The following is a 25,302-nucleotide window of genomic DNA, read 5'->3' as shown; positions in this document are numbered from 1 at the left end:
CCATGTATTGCAGGCGACATTTGTTACAGGAAGCCAAGTAAATCACATTTTTAGAGTCACAGGAAAGTCTAGAGTGAATGGTGCAATATTTTCCCATCTGAAAGCTGAGAAATGATTTAGATTCAACAAAGAAATTCTGACAGAGGTCGCATCTTTTCCTATCACATTTAAAGCAGCCATTGTTATGAGGAATGGTTTGTCTTTCGCTGGCAGTTTTAAAACGAGATGGTGCTAACAATTCTTTGAGATTTTTCAATCGATGAAAAGATGGTATGATAGAACTTCGAGGAAAAAGTTCTTTCAATTTGGGGTTAGATTGCAAAATAAACAAATACTTTCTGATTATGTTGCCTATGTCAGGCAAGTTAGGATTAAATGTAGTAACAAATGGAAATAGTTTCTTTGCTTCTTTTCCACGGGTCCTGAGTAAATTATTTCTAGGTATGGCAGAGGCTTTGGAGAATTGTTTAGAAATTAACTAATTTAGAAGGGTAACCCTGGTTAACAAGGTACTCTTTGTACTCAGCTGTTCTCTTGGCAAAAAATACTTTTTCAGAGCAATTTCTTTTCAATCTTGTGGCTACTCCAAAAGGAATAGCCTTGAAAACGTGCTTAGGATGGTAGCTGGAAGGCAAATTACTTTGATATGTCATCCCATGAAGCATTCTTAAGCCTTTAAACCCTAACATCAGTATATCCATGTTCTCCATACTCTTCTCTATACATGTTCTTTGTTATTCACAAGGAGAATTTGTTTTACAATCAAAGCCTCTTAGGTTGGTGATCATTTCCTTTATTCTCCTAATCTTAATGAATGATTCAGAAGTTTTGCTATAAGGAGAATTTAAATGCTGGTCATTATCACAGTTTGAAGCATTAACCAAGCTGTTATTTTGGTTAAAGGCTGATAGTTTCTAAAGAAACTGTTTAGGGCTGCGTTGGTGGAGGTAACGAAATAATTTGGATATATCAACAAAGTTGAAATGGTAAATTGGCCACCGTAACGATTACAAAAGCTGACGTTTTGAGTGTTAGTCCTTCGTCAGAGCAAAGAGAGGAATTGTGGGTTGTGTGTGCTTTTAAAGGCAGAAAATGGAGCTACGTTATTAGTGGGAACATGGCAACGAGAAAAACATGAATTAATTAGTGGAATGAAAAGCGTTCGTTGATCCCTGTGGGATTTAGACTGCCGGTTTGAAAGATGAGCTTTGTTCAAGAGTTGGTTGATTCAATATCTGATTTTATTTGAACAGTAAGTTATAACTGATCTCTGAATCTCTAACTTTCTATTACTTTGATTGAACCTTTACAATCCAGAGAATGTTTGTAGACTGAAGAAGCTAGAATACCTTAATTTGGCACTGAATAATGTTACAAGGGTTGAAAACCTTGAAGGTGAGTAAATTCAAATTACTGGTTTATATGTATTGAAGTACTACATATCTGTTTTAGTTGTTTGTAGAATGTTAGATTCAGTAATATTTTGAGGGTATTTTAAATTGGAATAAATCTGTAACATTGTTATGTATTTACTTATTATTGGCTACATTTATATTCTATTTCTCAGGGTGTGAGTCTTTGCAAAAGTTGGATCTCACCGTCAATTTTGTAGGAGAGTTGACTAGTATTGAATCACTTAGAGGAAATTACCATTTCAGAGAACTGTAAGGATTTTAATGTTTGCTTTTTCAGATCATTTGTAAACTAATGTGGAGCTCTGGGAAAGAATGTAGCAAGTCTACAGTGTTAAAGAAATGGCAAGATCTTAAATGTTTAGAAAACGTTGTTCAGTTTGGTTTAAGTTATAGATAAATGAATGTTTAATTGTTTGCCTCAGGATATAAGAATCAGGCTAATTATTAATCAATGGTGTTTTTGTCATGACCTTTCAACTGCTATACTGCTTGTTTTTTTCTGGTGATGAGGTAAAAAATTACGTGTAGCTATTTGTAGCAGCTTTGTTTGTTTTACATGTATGTCATGGTGCACTGTGTCATTGTTGCTTGATAAGATACACAGACTTTGTAAAATAGTTTAATTTCATCTGAATTACCTTAGGTTGGTCAAAATCTGTTTTTCTCAGCATAATCAGAGAATGTAAACTTTGGGCACAATTTTGATTCTGCTGTGGACATGTAATTAAACACAAAGTAAATCTGAGAAAATGACTAAAATAGTTTACTCCCTGTATTGTCTAAGCCAAGGAATGGCCACTTTTTAAGGTTTTTTTTAGCAAAACAGTTAATAATCTTTTAAGGTTGTTTCCAGTTAATAGGTAGTTTTATTGTTTTTTAGATATTTGACAGGAAATCCTTGCACAGAGTATGAAGGTTACAGAGAGTATGTCATTGCAACTTTAGATAATTTAAAATGGCTTGATGGAAAAGAGATCGAAAAATCTGAAAGGATATTAGCCAAACAGGTTAGTACAGGACAACATTATAATAGCAGGTAGTTTTCACTTTCAAAAGTAAATTTCATTGAGATGTTGATTTAAATTTTTTAGCCAAGTGCTTTTTATAACTTACATTCTTATGTAGCCCCCTAAAAATTTAAAAATCGAATTTTAAATTGGTCCCTTTTAAACCTTAAAATTGGTCCCTTTTAAACCTTAAAATTGGTCCCTTTTAAACCTTAAGATTGATCCCTTTTAAACCTTAAAATTGGTCCCTGTTAAACCTTGAAATTGGTCCCTTTTAAACCTTAAAATTGGTCCCTTTTAAACCTTAAAATTGGTCCCTTTTAAACCTTAAAATTGGTCCCTTTTAAACCTTAAAACTGGTCCCTTTTAAACCTTGAAATTGGTCCCTTTTAAACCTTAAAATTACTCCCTTTTAAACCTTAAAATTGATCCCTTTTAAACCTTGAAATTGGTCCCTTTTAAACCTTAAAATTGGTCCCCTTTTAACCTTGTGAGTGACCAGCATTTAATTTCTCCCTGCAGCAATACTGCTTAATTATTCAATTAAGATCAGAAGAATAAAGGAAGTGATTACCAAATTGGGAAGCTTTGGATGTTAATTGAAAGGAATTCTCCTTATTGGTACCAAAGGAAGTGTATAGAAAAGAGTATGGAGAATATGGACACTGATGTAACAGTTATGGTTAATGTTAAGGGTTAATACAACTCAACTTCCAATGATTGGAACTCCTGCTAGCTTGAACCTTTAAAGGTTTGAGTTTGGGGTAGTTGATTAGTTGCATTATTTCGCTTCTTTTTTTGTTGTTGTAGGATTATGAGAATCTTAGAAACAAGATCATTAGTCAACAATCTGACTATGCAAAGAAAAGGGTAAAAACACTTTAGTTCTTGTACTTTTAAGCTGAATAGAGAACATTTAGTGTTAGTTATTGTACTGTTAGTAGTGGTAGGAATAATTAAGTTCAGAATGTTAACTTCACCAGTACATTAGGATTGTCACAACCATACTATGTCACAGCTGATAGTCCTTTTTGCAGTTGTTGGCTTGGTGGCCAAGCCTTTGAACAGGAGTGAGGCTAAGGGTGACCCTGTTGTGATAGAGACCTGTATCTAGTTAGCATGATAACAAAGTAATTTGCATTTGAAAACCAGCAACATCTCTATCATAACAAGGTCACCCTTAGCCTCACTCCTGTTCAAAGGCTTGGCCACCAAGCTCACAACTGTAAAAAAGACTATTGTAAGATCTGATCACTTGTGGTTGGATGGGTCATTTGGCTCAAGCATGCATGGACTTTTACTTTTACCTTTAGAGAAAATGATGGAGAATTCCACACTTATGCGCCAATCAATTTGATGCTTCAAAATCATTTTCCTCTCCTCACCCCTGGGTAACCCAAGGGCATTTGTCCTTTGTCCATGCGGGGAGCCAGTGGGGAATTTGAACTTTGCCTGGCTGTGAATTTGAATTTGGAAGTGTCAAGTGTTATATCTTTCATTAGTATAATTTCAGAGCTGAGCAAAGAGTTTCCAGCAATCTGATTGGTCGAGCAGTTCCTTATATGATGCTATATTAAGCGCTCCATGCGGTTTATATAAAATGTTAAAATAAAATGTTGATAAATGTTACTAAAATGTTTTGATTTTAGAAATTTCTCTGTTGTTCAGCTCTGAAATTATACTAAAACAATTATTCACCTCAGGTTTGGCGAATATTGTTGAATAATCCCCGAGACGAAGTAGAGGGGATTATTTGATGATATTCACCTCGCCTTTGGCAAATAATTTTTAAATGTGGAGGTGTTTAAACTAAAAGTAATATTTTAAAGGGTTCACTTTTGTTAGTAAATGGCTCAGGAAAAAAAAAAGGTTTAAGAGGTCTTAGTTTTTAAAGGTTGGTCAACGTGTAGAAAGTCATGGTCATTGATTTTGCCTTTTACAAAAAAATTGGCCATCGATACTGGCACTTGGGTGAGGAATTTGAATGTAATTTTTGCTCTGGTGGGTGGGAATTTGAACAAACCAATCTTCAAAAGTTCAAGTGCCCAGTGGCTTCCAGGGGGAGGGGGAGGGGGGGGTTGAAGCGTTGAATTGATCGCCACATTACTGAGTTGAAGACCTGATCCTCTCAGCTTGTTGAAATCTCAGTCACTGTCACCAACAACAGTGCTTTCTGAGGGCTTGGTCCTCTCAACTACACAATCAGATCTGATGTACTGTCCAACAAACATTTTACTTTCAGGAACGAGAGAAACAAGATGCAGCTAAAACAAAAGTAGCTGAAGAAGAATTACAGTTAGGCTGTGAAAATCAAAATGAAAGTGTCAGGTGAGGCATTAGAATAGGGTGTGAATTTTCAAATGTATTTTCCTTTTAAAGGTTCTGGTGTACATTTCTCAAAGTTCCCGCTAACTTAGTGGGCCTGAAGCCATATTTTAAAAGCAAAAGTTAGTGAGCAGAGAAGTAGGTTGTAGTGCCCTAACCAGTCCATTATGTTTCTATAGCTGATAGTTTTATTGTATAATTCTCAAAACTTTTGAAACCTCCATCTCAAATGAAAACAGAACAGCTTTGAGGGCTCATTAAATTACCAGGACCTTTGAGAAATGGGCCCCTGAATACTGATACTTATCCTCCCAGGAAAAGAAATGTAGAAAGTTTCCCCTGTGATATTGAGGTAGCACATACTATGAGCTTTCTGTAGTTCCATGACAGGACGGAAAAAGCATGCACTATAAGTACCTCCCGTTGTCCCATACAAAGCCTTAGAAAAGGCTTTGTATGGGAAAGGCTTTGTAGAAAAAACTTTTCTAAGGCTTTGTATGGAACAACGGGAGGTACTTACAGTGCACACGTTTTCCGTCCTGTCATGGAGTGCAATGTTCAAGCTGCTGAGGGTTGTTGACTCAACCTTTACACCCCTAAGAGTGATCAGCATCTAATTTCTCCTTACGACATCACCCATGAGTCACTAGCATAAAGGAAAAGATCGCCTAATCAGAAAGGAAAGGAGCTATTGATTGTTAAACAAACTCTCCCTGTCAGCACCTTAGAAAATGTATAGTGAACAGTATGGAGAATATACAAACTGATACAAGGGTTTGAAGAAGTCAGTCATCCATGGGCTTGGGTTATCATGATGGAACAGACTCTCAATTTGTCTCAAGTTTTTTCTTACTTTTTACTTACTTTCCTCCTCTAGAACAGTTTCTTTCTCTTATGCCAGACACGGTCAATGACCTAAACCCCACACAAGATAACCAGCTCAGATAAGCATGATAACTACAAGTATTTCTAGATTTTGTATTTCTTGTCAGCAAATGCTGTCTTTACTTCCAGTGCATCTAGCAAAGAAAACCAAAGAAAAACAGAAAAGGAAGAAGAAGAAGAAGAAGAAGAAGAGGAGAAAAGGTATGATTGAATTTATCTGATTAACTTGTAACTTCTCCCTATAATATCCATACATCATCCAGAAAACAGGTAATGAGAATACTCAAACTTATCAGGTAGAAATTACCTTCTTGGTTTAACAACAAATTCTCGTAACCAATTTACTGGGAAATGTGTAGCAGCTAGAGGGGAGAATAAGAATCGGATCTTGGCAGTGAAAGAGTTAAGGCTAGCATCCACTGACTGTGTGGATTCAAGATTAACTGTAATCATTTCTTTGACCTCATTTCAGATATTGGCAAGAGAAAACGGATTTTACCCCAGAGTCTCGAATAGAACTGCATCAGCATATTGAGGAAAAGCGCAAGCAGAGGGAAAAGATAGATGATGAGTAGGTGAATAGATTTTAATTACTGAAAAATTTCAAATCAAATACAACTTACAATATTTACGTAAAAATGTCAGTGTTTAGACTAGTTGTTTAAAGGTTGAGAGAATTGAGTTGGTAGACAGGCCATGTTTAAATGTTCTCTCTCTTTTAAGTCTATGCACAGTACCTTTGCTTGTGTTATAGTACTTGACAGTCTTATTTAAAACATAAAACTTTAATAAAAGAATGCAATTGTCTAATGTGTTTATTGTTACAGTATAATTTTTTTCCCAGGAGAATTGGAAAAAATAAGCCAGCCAAAGAAACAAGGTTCTTTGCCAGTGATGGTCATGTGTTGAATATAAACCAAGGAAAGTGAGTAATCTTCCACAGTCTTGTATCTCATTATCTTTAAAAAAAAAAAACACACAGAAGATGTCAAAATGTGGCAATAAAATTAAGAATTTCTACAGGTATCAGGGACACACTTGGTTGCACCTAGGGTGCCATTCTGTTGTTCTTAACACATTCATTTGTGTGGTCCATTTATGAATGAGGGGGGGGGGGCATTGGAAACTACAAAACCTTAGAAAAAATTATGAAAAACTGCAAAACTCCAAAACATTTTACAAAAACTGAAAAGTGTAAGCCACATGGTCAAAACTGATCAATTTTCACATCCTAGTTATCAAAACCCAAAGCAATCTGATACAGTGGTGACAAGTGGAGCAGAGAGAGGTTTTGTGGCTAGTATTTTTTATGAGAACCAAAAGCCTAATCCCAGTGCCCCCCTTCTGAACACAGATGGCAATATGGATTTTATTTGTTAAATAGGTAGTGAGTTTGTAAAACCTGATGAGAGCTTGCTGAAGTACTCCAAGTGTAATCATGAAAGCACTTACTGTTAATAATTAAGTAGTAAAATGTGGAGCAAAACAATTGATCGCCAAACAAAATTTTTTGTGTGCAGTGAGTAACTATCCTTGTTATGAAGTTTTTTCTTTAAGTTACTGGCCATCTCCCAGGTCTTATAAATATCTCTGTTTTAATTAACCTTAATTTTTTGGTCATACTGAGTTGACCTCTCCATTTTTGTAGTTAAAGATTTTGTGTTGATTATTTGGTGCTACAGATGGGATTTCAAGTTTGATGAGGATGAAGACAACAATAGATTTGTTTTGGATTTACCTTGTTTCAAGTAAGCGTTATGGGAGTAAAAGTTCCCGGGCACCTCCCTGTAACTGATATATTGAAAACTGATGTATTTTAGGTAATGTGTCATAATAGACTGAGATGACATATTTTAATGTAATGTGTCCTGTTGTAAATAAAGATTAGTGAAAAAAACAATAGATAAATAAAATAAGTTAGTTTTTGACCATGGGATACTTGTAAAATCCCTAATGGTCTGTTGCAGTAAACACTTTGCTTAATATGTAATCCAGCCTTCTTACTGAACCAACTCGGTAAGGAAATCATTTACCTAAGTGCATTTTTTCCTTTAAGGCACCTGGATACATCTCTTATTGATGTAGATGTACAGCCTACATATGTGAGAGTGACGGTAAAAGGCAAGGTAACAAAATTTATGATACTTGTAAGTTGGGGTGGAAGGAATAGTTTACTCCTACCTGTGTAAAACTGTGGAGGGGCAGTGGCCTCATGGGTAGTGTGGTCAACTTCAGATCGAGTGGTCTGGGCTTGAGCCTTGGCTAGAGACATTGTATTGTGTTCTTGGGTAAGACTCTTTACTCTCACAGTGCCCCTCTTCACCCATGAGAATTTAGTGGGTACCGGCAAATTTAATGCTGGGGGTATCCCTGCAAGGCTTAGCATTCCATCCAGGGGATAGTAGAAATACTCCTAGTCATTTCATGCGATGGAAACTGGAGTTAAGTGCCAGCCTGATGGGCCACCTGGCTTGTAACTAGGCTTTACCTTACCTTTACATGCGTAAAACTGGGTGTCAGACAGACAGACAGACAGACAGACAGACAGACAGACAGATAGACAGACATCTATATTTATACAGGATAGCCCCTTCAGTGTAGTAAACACTGGTATCAACGGGGGTCCTGTTACCCACCCATCCCACCCCAGGGGAGGACATCCATCACACAGTAATCTCGTGCGTGGGAAATTAACGTCTCCTGCCCCTAACCCTGCAGGAGACGGGACCTCCATTTATTCGTCCCTATCCGAGAAGACTAGAATATCTAACCATTTCTTGATGTTAAAGAAAGGAAGCATATTCTTCTCAGTTAATTTTAAGACCCTGAGTGTTGGTCCGGCCGGTATTGAACTCTCGACCTCCCGCACAGCAGTCCGGCGCTCTCCCAATTGAGCTAACCAGGCGGCGGTTCAATGACATTGAGAAAGAGAACTGCTGTAATTGGCTGGAATCCAGTGACCATGCAAAACATATTGGAGAATGGGATTTACAAGAGCTTGACCTGCTGGATAAAATGATTTTGTCTTATTTATGTAGTCATCATCAAAGGTGCTTCATACCTCTTAACTCCCATAAGTGATCAAGACAGAATTTCTCCTAACATATCAATAGAATATCAAGAGCAAACTGGCCTTTGGAGCCCTCATTAGTTCTTAATAGGGTATTATTTGAATGTCTTAAATTTAGGAGATGATTTGAAAATGGTACTTAAGTGACATGATTATGTTGTAGGTTTTTCAACTGGCTCTTTCTGACGAAGTTAACCCGGACTCAAGCTCAGCCAAGAGATCTCAAACAACTGGCCACTTGATCATTTCGATGCCAAAGGTATTTAAGGCTTTTTCACTAAATCTTAGCTTAATTAGGCTTAGGTGTACAATAATTTCTGTTGTCTGTATTTTTTTGGATCCCCACTGCTGTATGTATGCACACATAGAGTCACAGTATTAAACAATTTTTTTGTTACTATTCATGTTACACTAAAGGTGCGACAAGTTGTAAAGCCCCTGAACAAGACTTTACCGACCAAAAATGACACAAGTCCCAGTAGACAAAAGCAAGATGCTCAGCTATCATCAGAGCTAAGTAAACATAGCAGGTATCATAACAGTGTGGGGCCAAAGTAATTCTGGGAGTGTGAAATTTAGCAGTGACAAGAGGGTAAAGATTATGTTCACTGTAAAATGAATCATTAGGAACCACCTTGATGACGCATTAGGATAGGAAATACTCCTGACCATAATTTTATTTGATATAGACATCAAATCCAATAGCCAAAGTTCAGTTGGTGTGGGTAGAACTTAACCTTCAGCTCCCAGAAGTGATTAACATGTAACGTCTCCCCTATGATATCTGTACATTATCCAGCAAACAGGTAATGAGAATACTCAAACTTATCAGGCAGAAACTATCTTGATCCAACATAACTAATTTCAATGAAATGTGTAGCAGCCAGAGGGGAGAATTAACAATCAGATTGTGTGAGTTTAAACACGAAGGCGCACTATAAAAGGAGCCTTAGCTCCCACTGGACCATTTGTCAATCAACGGTCGTGATGTAGAACTCTTAGAGTCAAGTCAGCTTGAGCTACAACTACTCCAAAGCAGTGAGCAGCGGGCGCATTCCTTAAAATTGTTTGTCTTCATCACAATACAAGAATCTTTGAGATTTGTATTTCCTTTCTCCAATGGAAACTGTCTTTATTTGTGGCGGGAAATTTGAGATCGAAGTAGTTGGTTCGCACGTTACCTCATGCCACCATGCTGGTGGAAGTAAACAATAGATATCTCATTAGCTCCTTTTGTTCCTCTACCAGCAATTGAATTTGACCTGCACACATCAACAGTGAGTGACAAATGAACCTTGGTCTTCCCTGGGAAGACTTCTTTATATAGCGCACCTTCGTGTTTAAGAGTTAATAAATCAAGACATGCATTTATGTGAACATCTACATTACAGTTCCTACTCTTTTGAAATCGTAAAAGTCCTTGATATTCCAGGACCCTCTCAAAGCTCCTTTTTGATATTTTCTGAGGTCTGATGAAAAGTTGGTTCCAAAATTAAGTTTTTGTTTTGTTTCCATAGAACTCATCATGAACGATTGGAAATTGAACCCAAAATTAACAGTGATATGGACTTCAGTAAAATTGCAAACAACAGCAAAAATAAAACCAAACAAAGAGAATCAGGAAGAGTTAACAGTATCCCAGAATCAAGGGAGGAATGTTTTGTCGATGATCCTGATGTTCCTCCACTCGTGTGACCTTCCGTTTTGGTCAAACACTGATGTAATTACACTTTGTTTATTGTGTAAATATTGTTGTATTAAACGTATTTATTTAGTAAGTACAATCATTTCAAGTTGTTTCTTTTTTTCTGTTCTAAAAAGCATAAAAAAATCTGACTTTGCTACAATACACTGGAAATGGTTTGTAAACATCACAAAATTTAACACTTTGAGTGATTTTTAAAAATATACACAAAAGTTATGTGCACCGGTTACCCCTTTATCCGGTTTCTGTAGCATGAAGCGACTAGGAGTATTTCTACTCCCCCCTGGATGGGATGCTAGTCGATCGCAGGGTTACCCCCAGCATTAAATTGCCGGTACCCATTTATACACCTGGGTGAAGAGAGGCACTGTCAGAGTAAAGTGTCTTGCCTAAGAACACAACATAATGTCCCGGCTGGGGCTCGAACCCGGACCACTCGATCCGGAGTTGAGCGCACTCACCATGAGGCCACTGCACCTCCACTTACCTCTTTATGAGATAGTGATTACCCTTATTACTATCAAAAAAAGTTTGAGGATGGGTAGGTAGGCACAGCATTTCCTTTTCTTTTTTTTTTTTACCCTTTAAGATCTGTGCTCGACCAAGACAGAATTTCTCCTTACAAAATCAATACCATATCAGCAGATAAACGATGAGAATAAAAAAAAATGTTATGGTCAGGAATTTTTCATTGATCTCATGGCAATTTTTCCAAACCAACACAAAAAGTTTTAGCCAGATAGTAAGGAGAGCTACTTACGAGTTAATAAGCCCCCATTCTAAGTGTCAAATTAGAAATGATTCTTTCTGCATATTTTCATAGCTGAAGTTATGTTCCATCTGTTGGGTTCCAATGTTAAATACTATCAGTGATGAATCCATTTACAAATATAACTGATGGACAAGCATACCAAAACATTTTTATTAACATTCATGTAGTTTGTCCAAGCAAGTACAAATATAGCAATACTTTTAATTAGCCAGTTATTTTGAAACTCCACTCAACAAACACAATAGGCAACAATCCCTAAGTATAATTTTTATACACTTCCCTTGTCAAAATTTAAAACTAACTACGACTTTTCTGAACTCAATCCAAAGAATCTCCCTCTTCAGATTTCTGATGAAAACAAGAAAAGAAATAAAAACTCATAAGAACATTAAGTCACTTGAATAGAGAAGTTTACTACATCAGGCCCTGGTTGTTCAAAGGTTTGGATAACATTATCCACTGGATACTGTAAATCTCTATCAAGTGGATAGCATTATTGACCCTCATGTTTATCATATCAACAGGTCCCCAATAAGAGTGTAGCTCCATCTTCTACAAAGGGCTTATGCTAAAAAAAATATCAGCTTTAGGAGTGGTCAGTTTACAGTCTTATCTCAGTTGATAAAACCAAATCATCTTGTAATCAAGAAATGTAAAGAAATCAGCAACACCTAATTTACATGGGCAGCCAGATTACAGAGCCATATTCAAATTGGTAGCTTTTATGTTTGAATTGTTTGGGATTTTAAAGAATATTTACAAACTGGGCCCAGTTGTTCAAAGGCAGATTAATGCTAACCTTGGGTTAAATTTTAAATCCACGTTTCTTCATTTCTCTATTCAAAGGCCTTTTTGGGAAGATTTTCTCTAATCTTTTTAGAACATCCAACCATCAAATTGCAGACAAAAAAGATCTAAACTGAATTTTCTTTTAAAGCTTTCAGTCATGAAATCAAATTTCTCACTGACCCTGGGTTACCTTAACCCAGCTTTGAACAACCTGGCCCTGTTGGATTACTTTTCGGAATCTCACTTACAGAAGATGTTTCCATAAGGTCGTAGTAATAGCAAGTATGATAAATATTGTAAGAAATAGACCTTTTCGAGAGACATGTTTCGGCATGCTTATGCCATCTTCAATCAATGAGTAACAGAACGTGAGTAATTATATAACAGACAAGTAGATGAATAAATATTTACAGTATGATGTAATACAAAAGTGGGTACTAATTACAACGTGACACCAAACATCAAACGTGTGAACTAAAATGCTAGAAAAGTGTTATAATGCAGTAATTGTTTGTTAAGTTCAGGTTTGATCTTATTTATATAAAAAACTTCTTTGAGTTTTAAATCAATTGAGTTGTTAGCAGAATCCAGAATACTAAAGCAAGAAAGGGAGTATTTGTTCTTACAAGAAGGAGATGTGTTGAAATGCTTAAAAATATGCGAGTTTTTATTGCTTTCCGTGTACTGCTTTATCCTAGTGTTTCATTTGTATTAAAACTTCTTACATGTAATCACAAGGATAAAAATTATATGGTTTCTGGAGAATACTTAAATTACAAATAGAACATAATGTAGTCTGTATTAAATAGGCCTCTCGCCTACTAGATATTTTTCACTTACATCCTTCATGCCAGTTGGTAGATCATTGAGGTTTTCAACTAGCATTTGAAAGACATTGGATGGTAAAGTACTCTGAAACAGTTGCAACAGTTGCTGAGGCTGGCCACAAACCAAAACAGCATTTGTTAAATGTTTTACAGCTTGTTCATATTCACCTAAAAAACAGAAGAGGAAAATCACCCGAGATACAACTCAATAAAATGTCAAGAAAACATAGAAGGCTTAGAGTTTTTACTTATTGATGGTTTCTAAGATCCACTGTGATCAGTCCAGTCTTTGGAAGAGGTAGTTACTGTTTAAACCTTAACTCCAGACGTGATTAAGCATGTAACCTCTCCCTTCCATATCCTTACATTGTCCAGCAAACAAGTAATGAGAAGACTCAAATTTATCAGGTAAAGGTTATTATCTTGATCTAACATTAAATTCTCTAAACTAATTTACAAGGTTCCGATGAAGATATCAAGGTCAGGATAAACAAAGCCAGAGTAGCTTTCAATATGCTGAGGAAAGTGTGGTCCTCCCATGTCATCTCACGGAGAACCAAATTTAGAATTTTTAACACCAATGTCAAAGCAGTCCTCCTCTATGGCTCTGAAACGTGGAGAACAACTAACCAAACGTCCCAGAAATTGCAGACCTTCGTCAATAAGTGCCTTAGGCGAATTTTAAAAATCAGTTGGACTGACAGGGTAACGAACGAGATGCTGTGGGAATTAGCGGGCGAGGAACCAATCATAACTCAGATCTCAAAGAGAAAGTGGAGATGGATAGGTCACATCCTAAGGAAACCGGCTAACAACATCACCCGGCAGGCACTACGTTGGAACCCTCAGGGCAAGAGAAAGAGGGGTCGTCCCAGGAACTCCTGGAGAAGAGGTGTAGAGTCCCAAATGAGAAACTGGGGCCACACTTGGGCCACTTTAGGAAGATTTGCCCAGGACAGAACCCGATGGAGGACGGAAGTGGTTAATGGCCTATGCTCCAACCGGAGCTAAGGGAATATATATATATATAATTTACAAGGAAATGTGTAGCAGATAGATAGGAGAATTAACAATCAGATCTTGGGGAGTTTAAGGTTATGCAGAAGAGGGCTTTCTCTTTGTTTACATAGCCTCATTGAAACAGAAGGGGGGTTGGGAGAATTTGAAATCTTATGCAAACCCAAGATAGAGTGGAAGCTTTGTATAACTTTCAATAATTCTACCAGCCTCTTTTGTACTTGGATTAGGGGATTAATAGTTGATTCAATACCAAATTCTTCATACTAACGTCAAAAGAATGTATGGCAGACAGTAAGGAGAATTGCTAGCTGACATGATCTTGGGAGTGAAAGGGTAATTTAAAAATATTTTATAAAGGGCAGAATCTGACCATGTGCTAACAGCTCTTCCCCTTGTTGAACCTCTTCCATGAAATATTGTTGAACAGCAGCTGCATCTGTCTTGTCAGGTGCACGGTTCTTAGAAGTAAAAAGAAAAATTCAATTTACAGTACATAGTTAGAATAATATAATGGTAACATTGCAGTGCTTTCAATAAGACCTGGCACCTGCCGGAGCTCCGGCAGGTATTCTGTTGTGAGTCGCCAGGTATATTTCACTGCGCTCAAGTCGCACTCAATTCGCTCTCCGGTGGGTGCTGTACTGAGGAAACCACCTATTTCAATTAACAATTGGTTCAAACATCTGCGTGCGTTCATCAAGATATGAAGCACGTGGGAAGTTTGGAGAGCACAAAAGATGCGCAACTCTAGCATCTTGAGTGCTCTCCAAACTTCCCAAGTGCTTCATATCTCGATGAATGCACAGCTGATGTATGAACCAATTGTTTTATAACATTTTCAACCCTGTAGTTTATGTATAAAGGGCAGAAATTCCCTCTCCTACGCTTCAATGCCTTGTTTAATTTGTTTCATGCTTCAATGATCTTGTCTCAGATTGGTCAAAGACTACAGGTGCATTCATGCGTGGAAATGAAGTTAGAGTTCCGAAACGAGATGAAACCGTTGATTGTTTTATTTTCCCTTTCTCAGGGTTCTTTCTCGGGAGTTAAAAAATCCATTCCCAAAGAAAAAGTAGGCAGATCTTCATCGGCTTGTTTGCTTGTTGCCATGTCAAGTTTAACTTTTTTGTGGAAGTTTTTCCTGTTTTTTAATGAAAAAAGCTGAAGTCACTCGCGAGAAAAAATTTTTTCGTGAGGCATTTGTTTGCTGATGCCACCAGCATGCACAATGGAAAATTAAAGCACGCTCGTGCTATTGAATTTGATTGCATGAATTTACAAGCTATGTTATAAATCTTATTGAAAGCACTGCATTGGATCATGTATTCTTATAATCCAGATGAGGGTGCCCCTGAGAAGGATTTGATGTCAGTCCTGGTGACTGACGATTCAACAACCTTAACAAAAGTCTCTGTGAGTGACTAGCAATGATGACATTGGCTAAGGTTGTTGAAACATTAATCACTACAGCTGACAACAATTCTTTGTAGGACCACCTTCACATAGACATTCAGATCACACGCTCAAACAAAAATTCAACAGCAAGATGGATACAACCCTTAAACTTCCATGAATGACCAAGACAGATTTTCTCAGTAATGAGAATCAAGAAAAATATCAATTAGGGGATTATAAGTTGATCCAATGCCAAATTTTCCACACTTGCATCATAAGAATTGTATAGCAGACAATAAGAATAATTAAGAAGATCTTGGCAGTGAAAGGTTCAACTGACACACTTCTAGAGGCGCTTCTTCAGAATGAAAATTAGAATGCACACTAAAATAAGCACTGCCAGTGAATATTGCTTGCCTAATCAATACAAAATATAGAAAAATATTTGCATTTGGTATTTTTTGGATCTACAAAACTTATCTCACCTTAGTGTCTTCTTCCTTTTGAGCGAGCTTAGCTTGTCTCCGTCCTGAAAATCAAATAACAACAAATGAACAATTCTCATACTACTGGTAAATTTATCTGCTGATAATGGCAGTGATTATCACAATGACAAAGTGATAAGAGTGTACAACTCTCCTCTCTGTATTTTACACTTTCAGGTTTTTCTAGTGCTGAGATTTTTAAGTAAACTCAAACAATGTCCCCTTGTTTATATTTTTCTATCTTCTCGTTGCCTCCCTGGTCAATGTTGTATTGACATTTTGAGGAGAAATTACTCAGTGGTCACTTTACAGAGTGATAGTTAAAGGGCACCTAAACCCCCAATTTTTTTTTTTTTGCTTAACAAAATAAGCATATTTTTTGGAGTATTTCTGTGCAAAAATTTTTTTATTTGCTCAAATCTTCAATTTTCTGTGCCCAGTCAAAATATGGAAAATTGGCTGCCATCTTGGTTCACGACCGAGGTTGAAGAGGAATGGTTCTAGCGGGTAATGTGACGTCAAATGGAGAACACGAAAGTCTGCATTTCACACATTTTCACTTGTTTGGGAAGGTTGTCGTCGATATTGTCCGAAATATGCCGACTAGGTGTGTTGTATGAGAAAAGTATGAAGCGCGATACCCTCTTGCAAATTTCACGCATTGCTACATCCTCCTATAACACACTTAGTCAGCATATTTTCAGACAATATCGACTACAACCTTCCCAAACAAGTGAAAATGTGCGAAATGTAAACTTTCGTGTTCTTGATTTGACATCACATTACCCGCTAGAACCATTCCTCTTTAAACTTGGTCGTGAGCCAAGATGGCGGTATTTTGATATTTTCCGTATTTTGACTGGGCACAGAAAATTAAAGATTTGAGCAAATAAAAAAATTTTTGCACAGAAATACTCCAAAAAAGTACGCTTATTTCGTTAAGCGAAAAAAAAATTTGGGGTTTCAGTGCTCTTTTCTTGGGCCAGACTCTTAATCTCTACTCAAAACTATATATACAATGTAGATATTAACAGAGTAACTAGACAGAATACTGGTTTGTGGCAGGAGCAAAGGCTCAAATATTCCTGTATAGATAATGAACATCCTTGTCAGACAAGAACTTTTCCCTGGCCCACTACTTAGTCTGTTCAGATACCTGTGGTGTTTATCTCAGAATAAGTATTTACTACAGTGCTAAATGCCACATGCTAAGAAAACTGTTTCAGGAACTTTTCACTGTGTTCAATGTACAATGTAACTTAAAGAAGAAGTCTTACACTCGCAATTATCAAGTCCTTTGGAAATGATACTCTTACACTTAGGAATTGCCCTGATTGCTACATCTACATTGCATCACGAGAGCGACATATTTTTTTAATTCTGAAATTTCCAGAAAGGTGACGCTAGAAAATAAATAGTAACCACAAGTATAAACAAAACATCCTTTTGATAACTGCAAAATCATCAATTTTTTTTCCACGTGACAATCATTAATATACTGACTCTGCAGTTTGTGAAGACATTTGGAAATACACACACGTGTTACATCACTAACGAACACGGCCTCTCAAATTGGAATCTTCTTTATGCATTCGACTAATCCACTCATACGAAAGTTTACGGTTTTGCGGGGCTTTTCAGGTATGCAAAATGATACTTGTTTCCTCTTCTGGCTTCCTCGTTAACTCTCTTCCCTCAAAAAACCTTGGAAGAAACTTACTTTCAAGAAGTTTCTGCTTGAAAAGGGGGTCGCTCCTTCGCTTTTTATCAAAGTATATACAATATCCCAAAAAAAACGTTCCACAGATCCCTGCCACGATTCCTGCTATCAATCTAGAACTCATTTTACGTCTATTTAAAACATCAAAAAGGGTATTCCCACAAATATGGACGGATTTGGACCAACTTTCGTCGCACTCATCCAGTACTTCGAGAGGAAGAACACATGCGTGGAATATGGAGGGCGGTCACTAAGGGACCTCTTCCCAGTTTCCTTTGCGGAGCATGCACTCCCAATATTTTGAACCATTATTTTTTAATATCAGTTTTTTTATTTATTTTTTTAATTTAATTTTTTTTATAGTTTAAAATTTGTATTCAAGGTAAGAAAACGAAAAAAAACACTTTTTTTTAGTCGGCTCGGGTAAGCTCAAGCCAGAAGAGTTGAGCAACAGTATATTAACACACTTCTTGATGCTGAATATTTGCTGAATCGATATCGATATAAAAGAATGCATGTTGCAAACTGGAAGAACTAGAAGTGAGTGAAGGGGTTCGAAAAAGGATGCGAAAGAGACGTTTTTCTCGAAACGTAGAATTATGAAGTATGATCAATCATATGGATTCAGCGTGAGAATTTGTCAAAACAGATTAGACAGGACTCAAGTAAGTTGATGGACATCGCATCGGTTATAAAGACCTCCAGTGTTACCTACTCACATGCATGTAACAGCTGCCGAAGCTTTCAGCTGTCTATTATTTTTGTCAAGTAAATACCCCGGCGGGTACTCGATATATTCCTGGGTGGGGAGGTGCGGTGCGGCCCCTCAACCCTGACCCTGTTTAAGACAAATATCGCTGATTTTCCTACCCTCTTTAAGACAGAATTCCGATTTTTGATACCCTGTTTAAAACATTTAATGTGCCTGGTATTAGAGCCAAAATCAATGGAATTTAATATTAATTAAATTTAGAGCTTGTAAAAAATTTTGCTGTTTATCTTCCAAGAAAAGACATCCTGTTCAAGACAAAAATTGATAAATCGATACCCTGATTAAGACAAAAAATGATAAATTCAATACCCTGTTTAAGACAAAAATCTCGAAAAACATACCCTGGCTGGCCGCACGTCCCCATTAAGCCCTTATAAGGGAGTACCCCCCCCCCCCGGGTAAATACTAAGAAACAATTAATTTTTGCAGAGCATTTAACAAGATCTCGTGAACAAAAGGTGCAAAGTGGCCTTTTCCCTAACAAAATCGCAGTCAAGTAGATTTTTACTAACCTCCTTCTAAATCACTTAGAAGCCGGAATATTCGTGGAAGTACATATCATTTCGAAACCCATTCAAGCGAAACACCCGCCAAAAGCACTCTGGGTAAGGGGGATACCATTGGGGATTTCAATAATCACGTGACCTTATTTCCCAAGACTGCTTGCGTTTTCGACGACTTTTCGTTCGTAGTCGTTCTGTTAGCTCGCAGGGCAACTAGAAATTGACGTACGTCCGAGATATTACATCACTGGCTAAGTATTCCCTCATAAAAAATGCCGTGTTCTTTCCTTGTTTTTTGAACGTGTAGTGTGTGTTGTTAACATTACTGCTGAGAAATTGGATGGGTAGTTAATTTTTGCCGGTATCCACGCAGGACGCTTGAAACACAAGAAGCTAAAGGAGTAGAGGAGATTCCCCCATAACAGGTAACTAATACGAACTGAGAATTACAACACAAACTGTATGGCCTTTTATACCCGAACACTCCTTCTAAAAAGTCGCTGTTGTTTAGCTACTGCCTTTTATTTCTTATGCTTGAGAAAGATTTTGTTTTAAACTAAACAGTGTTTGGAAAACGCATGTAGAATTTTAAATAGGTACACCCTTCGGAAGTGCTTCGCGTGTTTTACCTTTTCATTAGAACTACCCCCCTCTCAGTCTGCATTTGTGATGTGAAACTATATTTCTTTTTTCTTTTTATGCCACTCCTTTTTTTAAGAGAATACATTTTAATCTGTAAACAAACTTGTAGGATGATTTGCGGACGTTGAACAGAACTAACTTACTTGATTATTCCTGTTGAGCAAATATATTAAATATGGCCGTACTAACTTCGTCATTGTTATTGATAATATTGATGTCTTTAGCGCTGTCCGTCTCAAGTTTAAAGAAATCCAATGTGTTTCATTTATTTATTTCAGGGCATTAAAAACAAATCCCAATTGTAACGGTTTTCATTTAAATGGAGCCAGCTTGTTTTTCTCATAATGAGCAAAATTTTTCGCTCTTGCGTGTCGTGAAAATTTAGGCTGACCCTAGCAGCTGGAAGAGTTTTGAATGCATCCTTGCGCTCGGAGATGCACTGTTTTCTTTTGTGTTGCTTCCAAACGGGAACACTTTGTTCGCTTTCTACATTAAACTCCTTTTGCTTATTAAATTATAAGTAATGATTTGTGCTTTTGGTGAAAGAGGTTTCAACACTTGAAACGAGCTCCAGGCTTTATAGATCTGATGGCCTTCGTTGCTATCATTTGCCAATCACTTGACTCTCAGCTGAAAAGAACATGACACGAGTCAAGTTCAGCCCAGTGGTGTACTTTTACCCTGTTGGTTTCTAGCAGTTGTCAATCATCACCTTCTTTAAAAAAAAAAAATATAAAATTCCACCATGATGAGAGCATGGCATTTGAATTTTGAAGTTATTGGGGAGACAAATTTATACTTACCCAGATTTTCCAAGTGACAGTGTCTGAAGAGATGTTCCCAAAATATGTGCATGTAAATTAAGGATCGCCAACAGCCTACACTCTCCTTGAGGGGATGTATTTTTATCGCTTTTTGATCCCCAGGCTGAAAAACCTTTTAGTTCGTTTTCTAGATTTTCCTTTTCAGCCACTTTTGATCAGAAATCACATGTTAAATCCTAGAAGAAGTCTCAAATAAATTCATTTTACATAGGGTTGTGTGTAGGGTTTTCCTTATTTTACCCACATAGTTTTAAACATAATATTGAGGCAAAATAATCATTCATTATACTGGAATAATTGTGCCAAAAAAACATTAAAAAGGGTAAGGAAAAATTGAAATGAAAGAAACATTTATTTGACTCTGTGTATCATAAAAACTTTGCCAAAACCACAGGATTTTCATACAAGACATTAGCTGCCTCATCAATGCTACAATACAAAAAGTGTTAAGTTTGTTAATGTTATTTTAATCTGCACTGTTCTTTGTGTGTTCCAGTAAGGCTCATATGGAACAGTGATAAACCCTCTACCAAAATCTCTTTTTAATAGTGACATTTTTTGAGCATAAAGAATTTGCAGAATATTGCAAAATACTGAGCATAAAGTGGGCAACCTTGTTTGTGAGTACTTAAAGTGCCTATGACACTTATTTTTTTTCTATTGTACATCAAAATATAATGACTCTTAAACATTTTTTTCCATTATTTGTAGTATTTTGCCTTTTTCTGAATTTTTTATCAAGCTCTGTAATCTACAGATAAAATGTCTGGCCGAGCAGAAAGGGACTGGGCACCATGATGTCATGTACAGTAGGAATCTCGTGGAGAGAAATATTCTTCATCGAGTCGGGGTATTTGAAAAACCCCAAACTACACATTGAAATGGCATTTTTTTGGCTGAAAAGATTGTTAACAGTAGCTTCCACACTCACTTTGCTTCTTTGATAAACTTGGTGTTACTACTGTTACGTCACAGGTTCCAGTACTCTTTAACGCTGCCGAAGAGATACAGGGAGCCTAAGTTCAATACAATTTCAGACTTAAATCGCCTCATAAAATAACAAAGATGCATCAGAATCACTCACAAATCTTACCAGACACCCTCTACATACTTCTATTTTTATAATTTAATAATAAAAAAATAGGTGTCATAGAGACTTTAAAAATCACACCAAAAAATGCTCTCTAAAATGTTGTTATCCTGAAATATCCAGAATATGCAAGTCTGAACCAAATAATGCAATTTGGAGCTTCAACACTGACCCCTGGGACATTTGATCTCCTGAAGGTTGGTTTTTTTCAAAATCTCACTCCATTTTTCTCAATGAAGCAAATTAGCGATTGTGACTTTCAACATAACTGACCAATCTTTAAAACCTAGACTTAGTTGTCCTTGTCTTTCAGCTACTTGCTTGCAAAAGTGAACTTTATACCTTAAACAGCTCCATATTTAAAGATATAACACGTTTATTCCACTGGAAAGACTTGCCGCTTCCAGTTCAAATTTCATTAAGTTTTTGTCATAACTTTTTATTGGAGAAGGGTCTTATCAGTTCCTTACACATTTGCTTTTAAAATTCTAACAAGCCTTAAAATTGAAATATCTTCATTTTTCATTTATAATCTAGGAAAAAAAGAATGACAGACAAAAGAGAGAAGCCTGGACTTCCCCCTGTAAATATGAACCCAATGAATACGGGTATGTTTGGCTTTGCCCTCCCAGTGCCATTTCCTGTATTTACTCCCCAAGTAATGCCTATGAGAATGATGCCACCTGTTTGGCCAGCAAATGGTACCTTAATGCAGCAGTACATGGATGCATTAAGCTCAGGAATGCTACACACTATGGGTAAAACCACAGGGAGTGCAAAAGAGCCAAATACCAAAACGGCGCAACCCCATGGAGTTGAAGCATTTGTCGGGTCTTCTATACCCTCTGCATTGGACTTTGCAAACAATAGAAGTCACATGAGTGGAATGTTAGCAGAATATAGCAAACAGCAGCAGGGAGGTGCATTTCCGCAGTTCTCAAACTCCCCACTTATGTTTCCATTTGGTGGATTTGTTCCTTTTGGATCATACTTCCCTTACTTGAATGTACCATCTCATGAATTCCTCAAAAAGCAAAGTGAAGATGACCAAAGTCAGTCCAGTTTGGAAAATCAAAATAAGGATTTAGAAATTGATGTTGGGTCAGAAAGCATGGATGTTGGTGAGGAGTCACCACAACCTGATTATCATGCCATGCAAGAAGAAATATTGAAAAACAACTCTCCAGAAGTCTCTGTCACATCAAATGACTCGTCCTCGCCTGAAAAAGTGAGTTCTTTGCATGATATTAGTGACAACAAATCCACAGAAATGGATGTTGCTCAGATCCTCATCAACTTCATGCATGTACCGGTGATAAGTGGCACAAAGCAGGCATCAGATAAACCTCCAGAAAAAGGACCTGATTCTACTTCCTTCAGTACCTCTATCTCCAATGAGGAAGTTCATAATTCAGCTAAAAGTGTTAATGTTTGTGGAGACACCTTGCCTGACAGTGCTGCTTCTTTTGAGAGTCCTCCACCAAAGAGTGTAGCATCTGCAACCTTCCACGAGAGTGTAGAATCTGCGAAGACTGTACTCCCCAACAGTGAAACTGTCGTCAGAGATACTCCTCTCAGAAATGTTTCAGTGATAAAGGATGCATCAGAAAGCATTCCTGTAACAACATTTCAGTCTCAACCAGTCATCAAGAAGCCAGAAGACAACTTGGCATCACAGAGTAATAGTAATAATCATTATTTAGTTAGTGATGTATCAGTAACTGAAAGTTCAAGGCAAGAGGGTAACATCAAGGAAGGTAATCCTGGAACTTCAAGTGCTGTTGTTTATCAGGTAAATTCATGTCAAACAAACGAAGTTCAAAGAGCTCATTCAAGTGTTATTGCTTATGTCAAGACTGAAACAAGAACTGATAATAAGATGACAGCTGAAGTAAGTGAAAAGAAATCGGTTGATCTCATTGAACTGGCCCCAAAGCCTGTAGAAAGTAAACAGGGGGGGGTTTCTGATGATGATGAACATGCAATCCCAACGGTTGATGACCTTCTGAAAGGCGACATGGCAAATGACAAATCTACCTATAAGTGTGAAGTCTGTGCGCAGTTGTTTCGAAGTTCTCTTGGACTTCAGAAACATTTAGAATTCCATACAGACGATGGGCAGCATTATACTTGTACAATCTGTTTTAAACCTTTTAAGGAAGCCAAAACACTCGAGGATCACATTGCACTTCACATGAGGAAGCGGCCGCACAAGTGTACTTTCTGTCCCAAAGCTTTTCGTGATCCAGGCTCTCTACAAAAACATGTGCGGGTTCACACTGGGGAGAGGCCCTATAAATGCACAAGTTGCAATCAGTCGTTTGCGGAATACAGCTCTCTGAGGAAGCATCTTCGTGTCCACACTGGAGAGCAACCTTATCGCTGTCAATTTTGTTCAAAAGCATTTTCTATTTCGGGAAATCTTCAAAGGCATGTTCTTATCCACACAGGTGAAAGGCCATATAAGTGTAGCTTTTGCCCTAAAGCTTTTAACAACCCAAGCCATTTGAGACGTCATGTAAAGAACTTGCATTTTAAGGGTGATGCTACAACTGGTGTTGTAGAAGACATGATATCTGCACTCAATGGGGATGTCAGTGCACAGATGAAAGGGAATTTGCAGGGAAACACTGAATTTGTGGACCAGTGTAATGATATTTCTGTTGGATATAGACAGCTGACAGAAAATTTGACAGAAAATCGTAGTACATGCAGTACTTAATTCATTTTGGTAACATTAAGCTGCTTGTAAATAATTATGCTTAATTTGCTTTTTTTATCGGTAGAATCTGCTTTAGTTATAATTTATGGTCAATTCTATAAGTTACAGCAAGCAATCCAGTAAAGTTGATTTCTCTTCTAAAAATTAAGTGTATGTTATATGGGACCATTTTGATGGGTTTTCTCTTTAGGCATAACTGAATATAATGAACAACTGCAGTGGGAAAACTCTCAATCTGCAAAACTTTAAGACTGAATAAAACATTCAGTTACCCTCAGGCTGAGTAGGAGGCCTTCTGGTTTCCAATTGAAAGGAAAGTAAGCAGTGTACATTTTGTGAGGGGAATGGGGAAAAAAAGGCAAATAAGCAAGGAGTGGAGAGGGAAGGGTACACTTTGTCATCATGTCAATTTGTCCCTACCCCTCCCCCCACTGAGGCATTTTTTTCCCCATGCCCTACTTCAGCTCATAATTCCCTTGCATGGAATGATAACCACTGTCTGTGCAGGCCACTCTAACCCTGGTTCAGCTTTATTTTGACTTGGAAAGCCAACCTTGTTGCCAGGTTGGACGGAGCTGAATAATGAAATGCTATGTCAAAGGGTATGCGGTCAACAATGCGGGCTCAAGTGTCCTAGGTCTAAAATTTAGCGAAATTAGTAGAAAATAATATGGGCTGACTTTTAAAACCAAGGAACTCTGTTTTCATCCAAGGCATTTTCCAATTTCCAGAGGTTTTAATAAAGAAAATTAAATTTTGAAAATTTTTAGGGGGTGTACCAAGTTTTTGGAGGTGGTTCTGTAAGAGAAAAGTGGCAAGGAAAATGACGCCTCAAAGCAACAGAATAGGAAATCAACCATGTGAACAACTCAAAATGCGTGTTTCTGCAGCAAAACCTAGCACATGTGTATATGTTATTCAGCTCTGTTACCAAGTTTCACTAGCATATTTTCAGATCATTAATCGGCTTGACAGGTGAATTTATCTTAAATCTGCTAAACTTTTCTTATAGTATTATAAGTAAGAAATTTATATTAACCAAAAAATGTTTAATCAGATTTTAGGCATTTCCTTGTGTCAAGTGCATCAGTTTTCTCTATTTATTGTAAAGAGTGTTATCAACAGGGGGTGGGTTAATACAACTTTTGCTTCTCTTGGTGGAAAGTGATGTTTGTGATCAAGGAAATGCTCTTTTGAGAAAATAAGCAGCTGAATAAATTTAGTACTACTGCATGATCAGCACTTTCATTTTTGCACCCTATTATGTGTACAAGTTAGTTTCAATGTTGCTATGTCATTTTCAAGTGACTAAATAAAATTTATTGGCAGATTCA

The 25,302-nt window shown here is 37.2% G+C and overlaps 3 protein-coding genes across 8 annotated transcripts in view; 2 read left to right on the top strand and 1 right to left on the bottom strand.

The window, feature by feature from the left end:
- LOC111329069 (dynein axonemal assembly factor 11) overlaps positions 1 to 13,027 on the top strand; it is a 17,546-nt gene extending 4,519 nt beyond the window's left edge. Inside the window, exons 4-17 of one of the 4 annotated variants that reach the window (XM_088724530.1) lie at positions 1,318 to 1,395; positions 1,568 to 1,664; positions 2,296 to 2,422; positions 3,233 to 3,292; positions 4,665 to 4,750; positions 5,762 to 5,833; positions 6,105 to 6,203; positions 6,477 to 6,557; positions 7,315 to 7,380; positions 7,689 to 7,758; positions 8,866 to 8,961; positions 9,120 to 9,219; positions 10,220 to 10,422; positions 11,704 to 13,027. In XM_088724530.1, the coding sequence (XP_088580656.1) occupies positions 1,318 to 1,395; positions 1,568 to 1,664; positions 2,296 to 2,422; positions 3,233 to 3,292; positions 4,665 to 4,750; positions 5,762 to 5,833; positions 6,105 to 6,203; positions 6,477 to 6,557; positions 7,315 to 7,380; positions 7,689 to 7,758; positions 8,866 to 8,961; positions 9,120 to 9,219; positions 10,220 to 10,422; positions 11,704 to 11,751 (1,283 nt within the window). In that variant the 3' untranslated portion in view covers positions 11,752 to 13,027. Of the gene's footprint in view, positions 1 to 1,317; positions 1,396 to 1,567; positions 1,665 to 2,295; positions 2,423 to 3,232; positions 3,293 to 4,664; positions 4,751 to 5,761; positions 5,834 to 6,104; positions 6,204 to 6,476; positions 6,558 to 7,314; positions 7,381 to 7,688; positions 7,759 to 8,865; positions 8,962 to 9,119; positions 9,233 to 10,219 lie in introns of all 4 variants that reach the window. The other 3 variants (XM_088724532.1, XM_088724529.1, XM_088724531.1) reach the window with 3 other exon arrangements.
- Positions 11,316 to 17,649, bottom strand: LOC148729270 (mitochondrial import receptor subunit TOM20 homolog). Its single transcript, XM_088724535.1, has 5 exons — positions 17,416 to 17,649; positions 15,696 to 15,739; positions 14,186 to 14,273; positions 12,809 to 12,963; positions 11,316 to 11,527 (listed from the first exon to the last, which is right to left on the bottom strand). Exons 1-5 carry the CDS (start codon positions 17,537 to 17,539, stop codon positions 11,498 to 11,500), a joined length of 441 nt encoding a protein of 146 aa, XP_088580661.1. The 5' UTR covers positions 17,540 to 17,649; the 3' UTR covers positions 11,316 to 11,497.
- On the top strand, positions 17,106 to 25,302 carry LOC111329106 (uncharacterized). Of its 3 annotated transcripts, XM_088724525.1 has the most exons (4): positions 17,106 to 17,336; positions 19,064 to 19,115; positions 21,370 to 21,443; positions 21,784 to 25,302. In XM_088724525.1, the coding sequence occupies exon 4, from the start codon at positions 21,794 to 21,796 to the stop codon at positions 23,966 to 23,968; it is 2,175 nt and encodes a 724-aa protein (XP_088580651.1). In that variant the 5' UTR covers positions 17,106 to 17,336; positions 19,064 to 19,115; positions 21,370 to 21,443; positions 21,784 to 21,793; the 3' UTR covers positions 23,969 to 25,302. The 3 variants fall into 3 exon arrangements, with proteins under 3 accessions (XP_088580651.1, XP_022789450.2, XP_088580652.1); XM_022933715.2 differs by lacking the exon at positions 21,370 to 21,443; XM_088724526.1 differs by lacking the exons at positions 19,064 to 19,115; positions 21,370 to 21,443.

Source organism: Stylophora pistillata, chromosome 6 (genome assembly GCF_964205215.1).
Source record: "Stylophora pistillata chromosome 6, jaStyPist1.2, whole genome shotgun sequence".
Taxonomy (NCBI): domain Eukaryota; kingdom Metazoa; phylum Cnidaria; class Anthozoa; order Scleractinia; family Pocilloporidae; genus Stylophora; species Stylophora pistillata.
The sequence above is the reverse complement of the archived record's forward strand: the minus strand, read 5'-3'. Positions and strand labels throughout refer to the sequence as shown.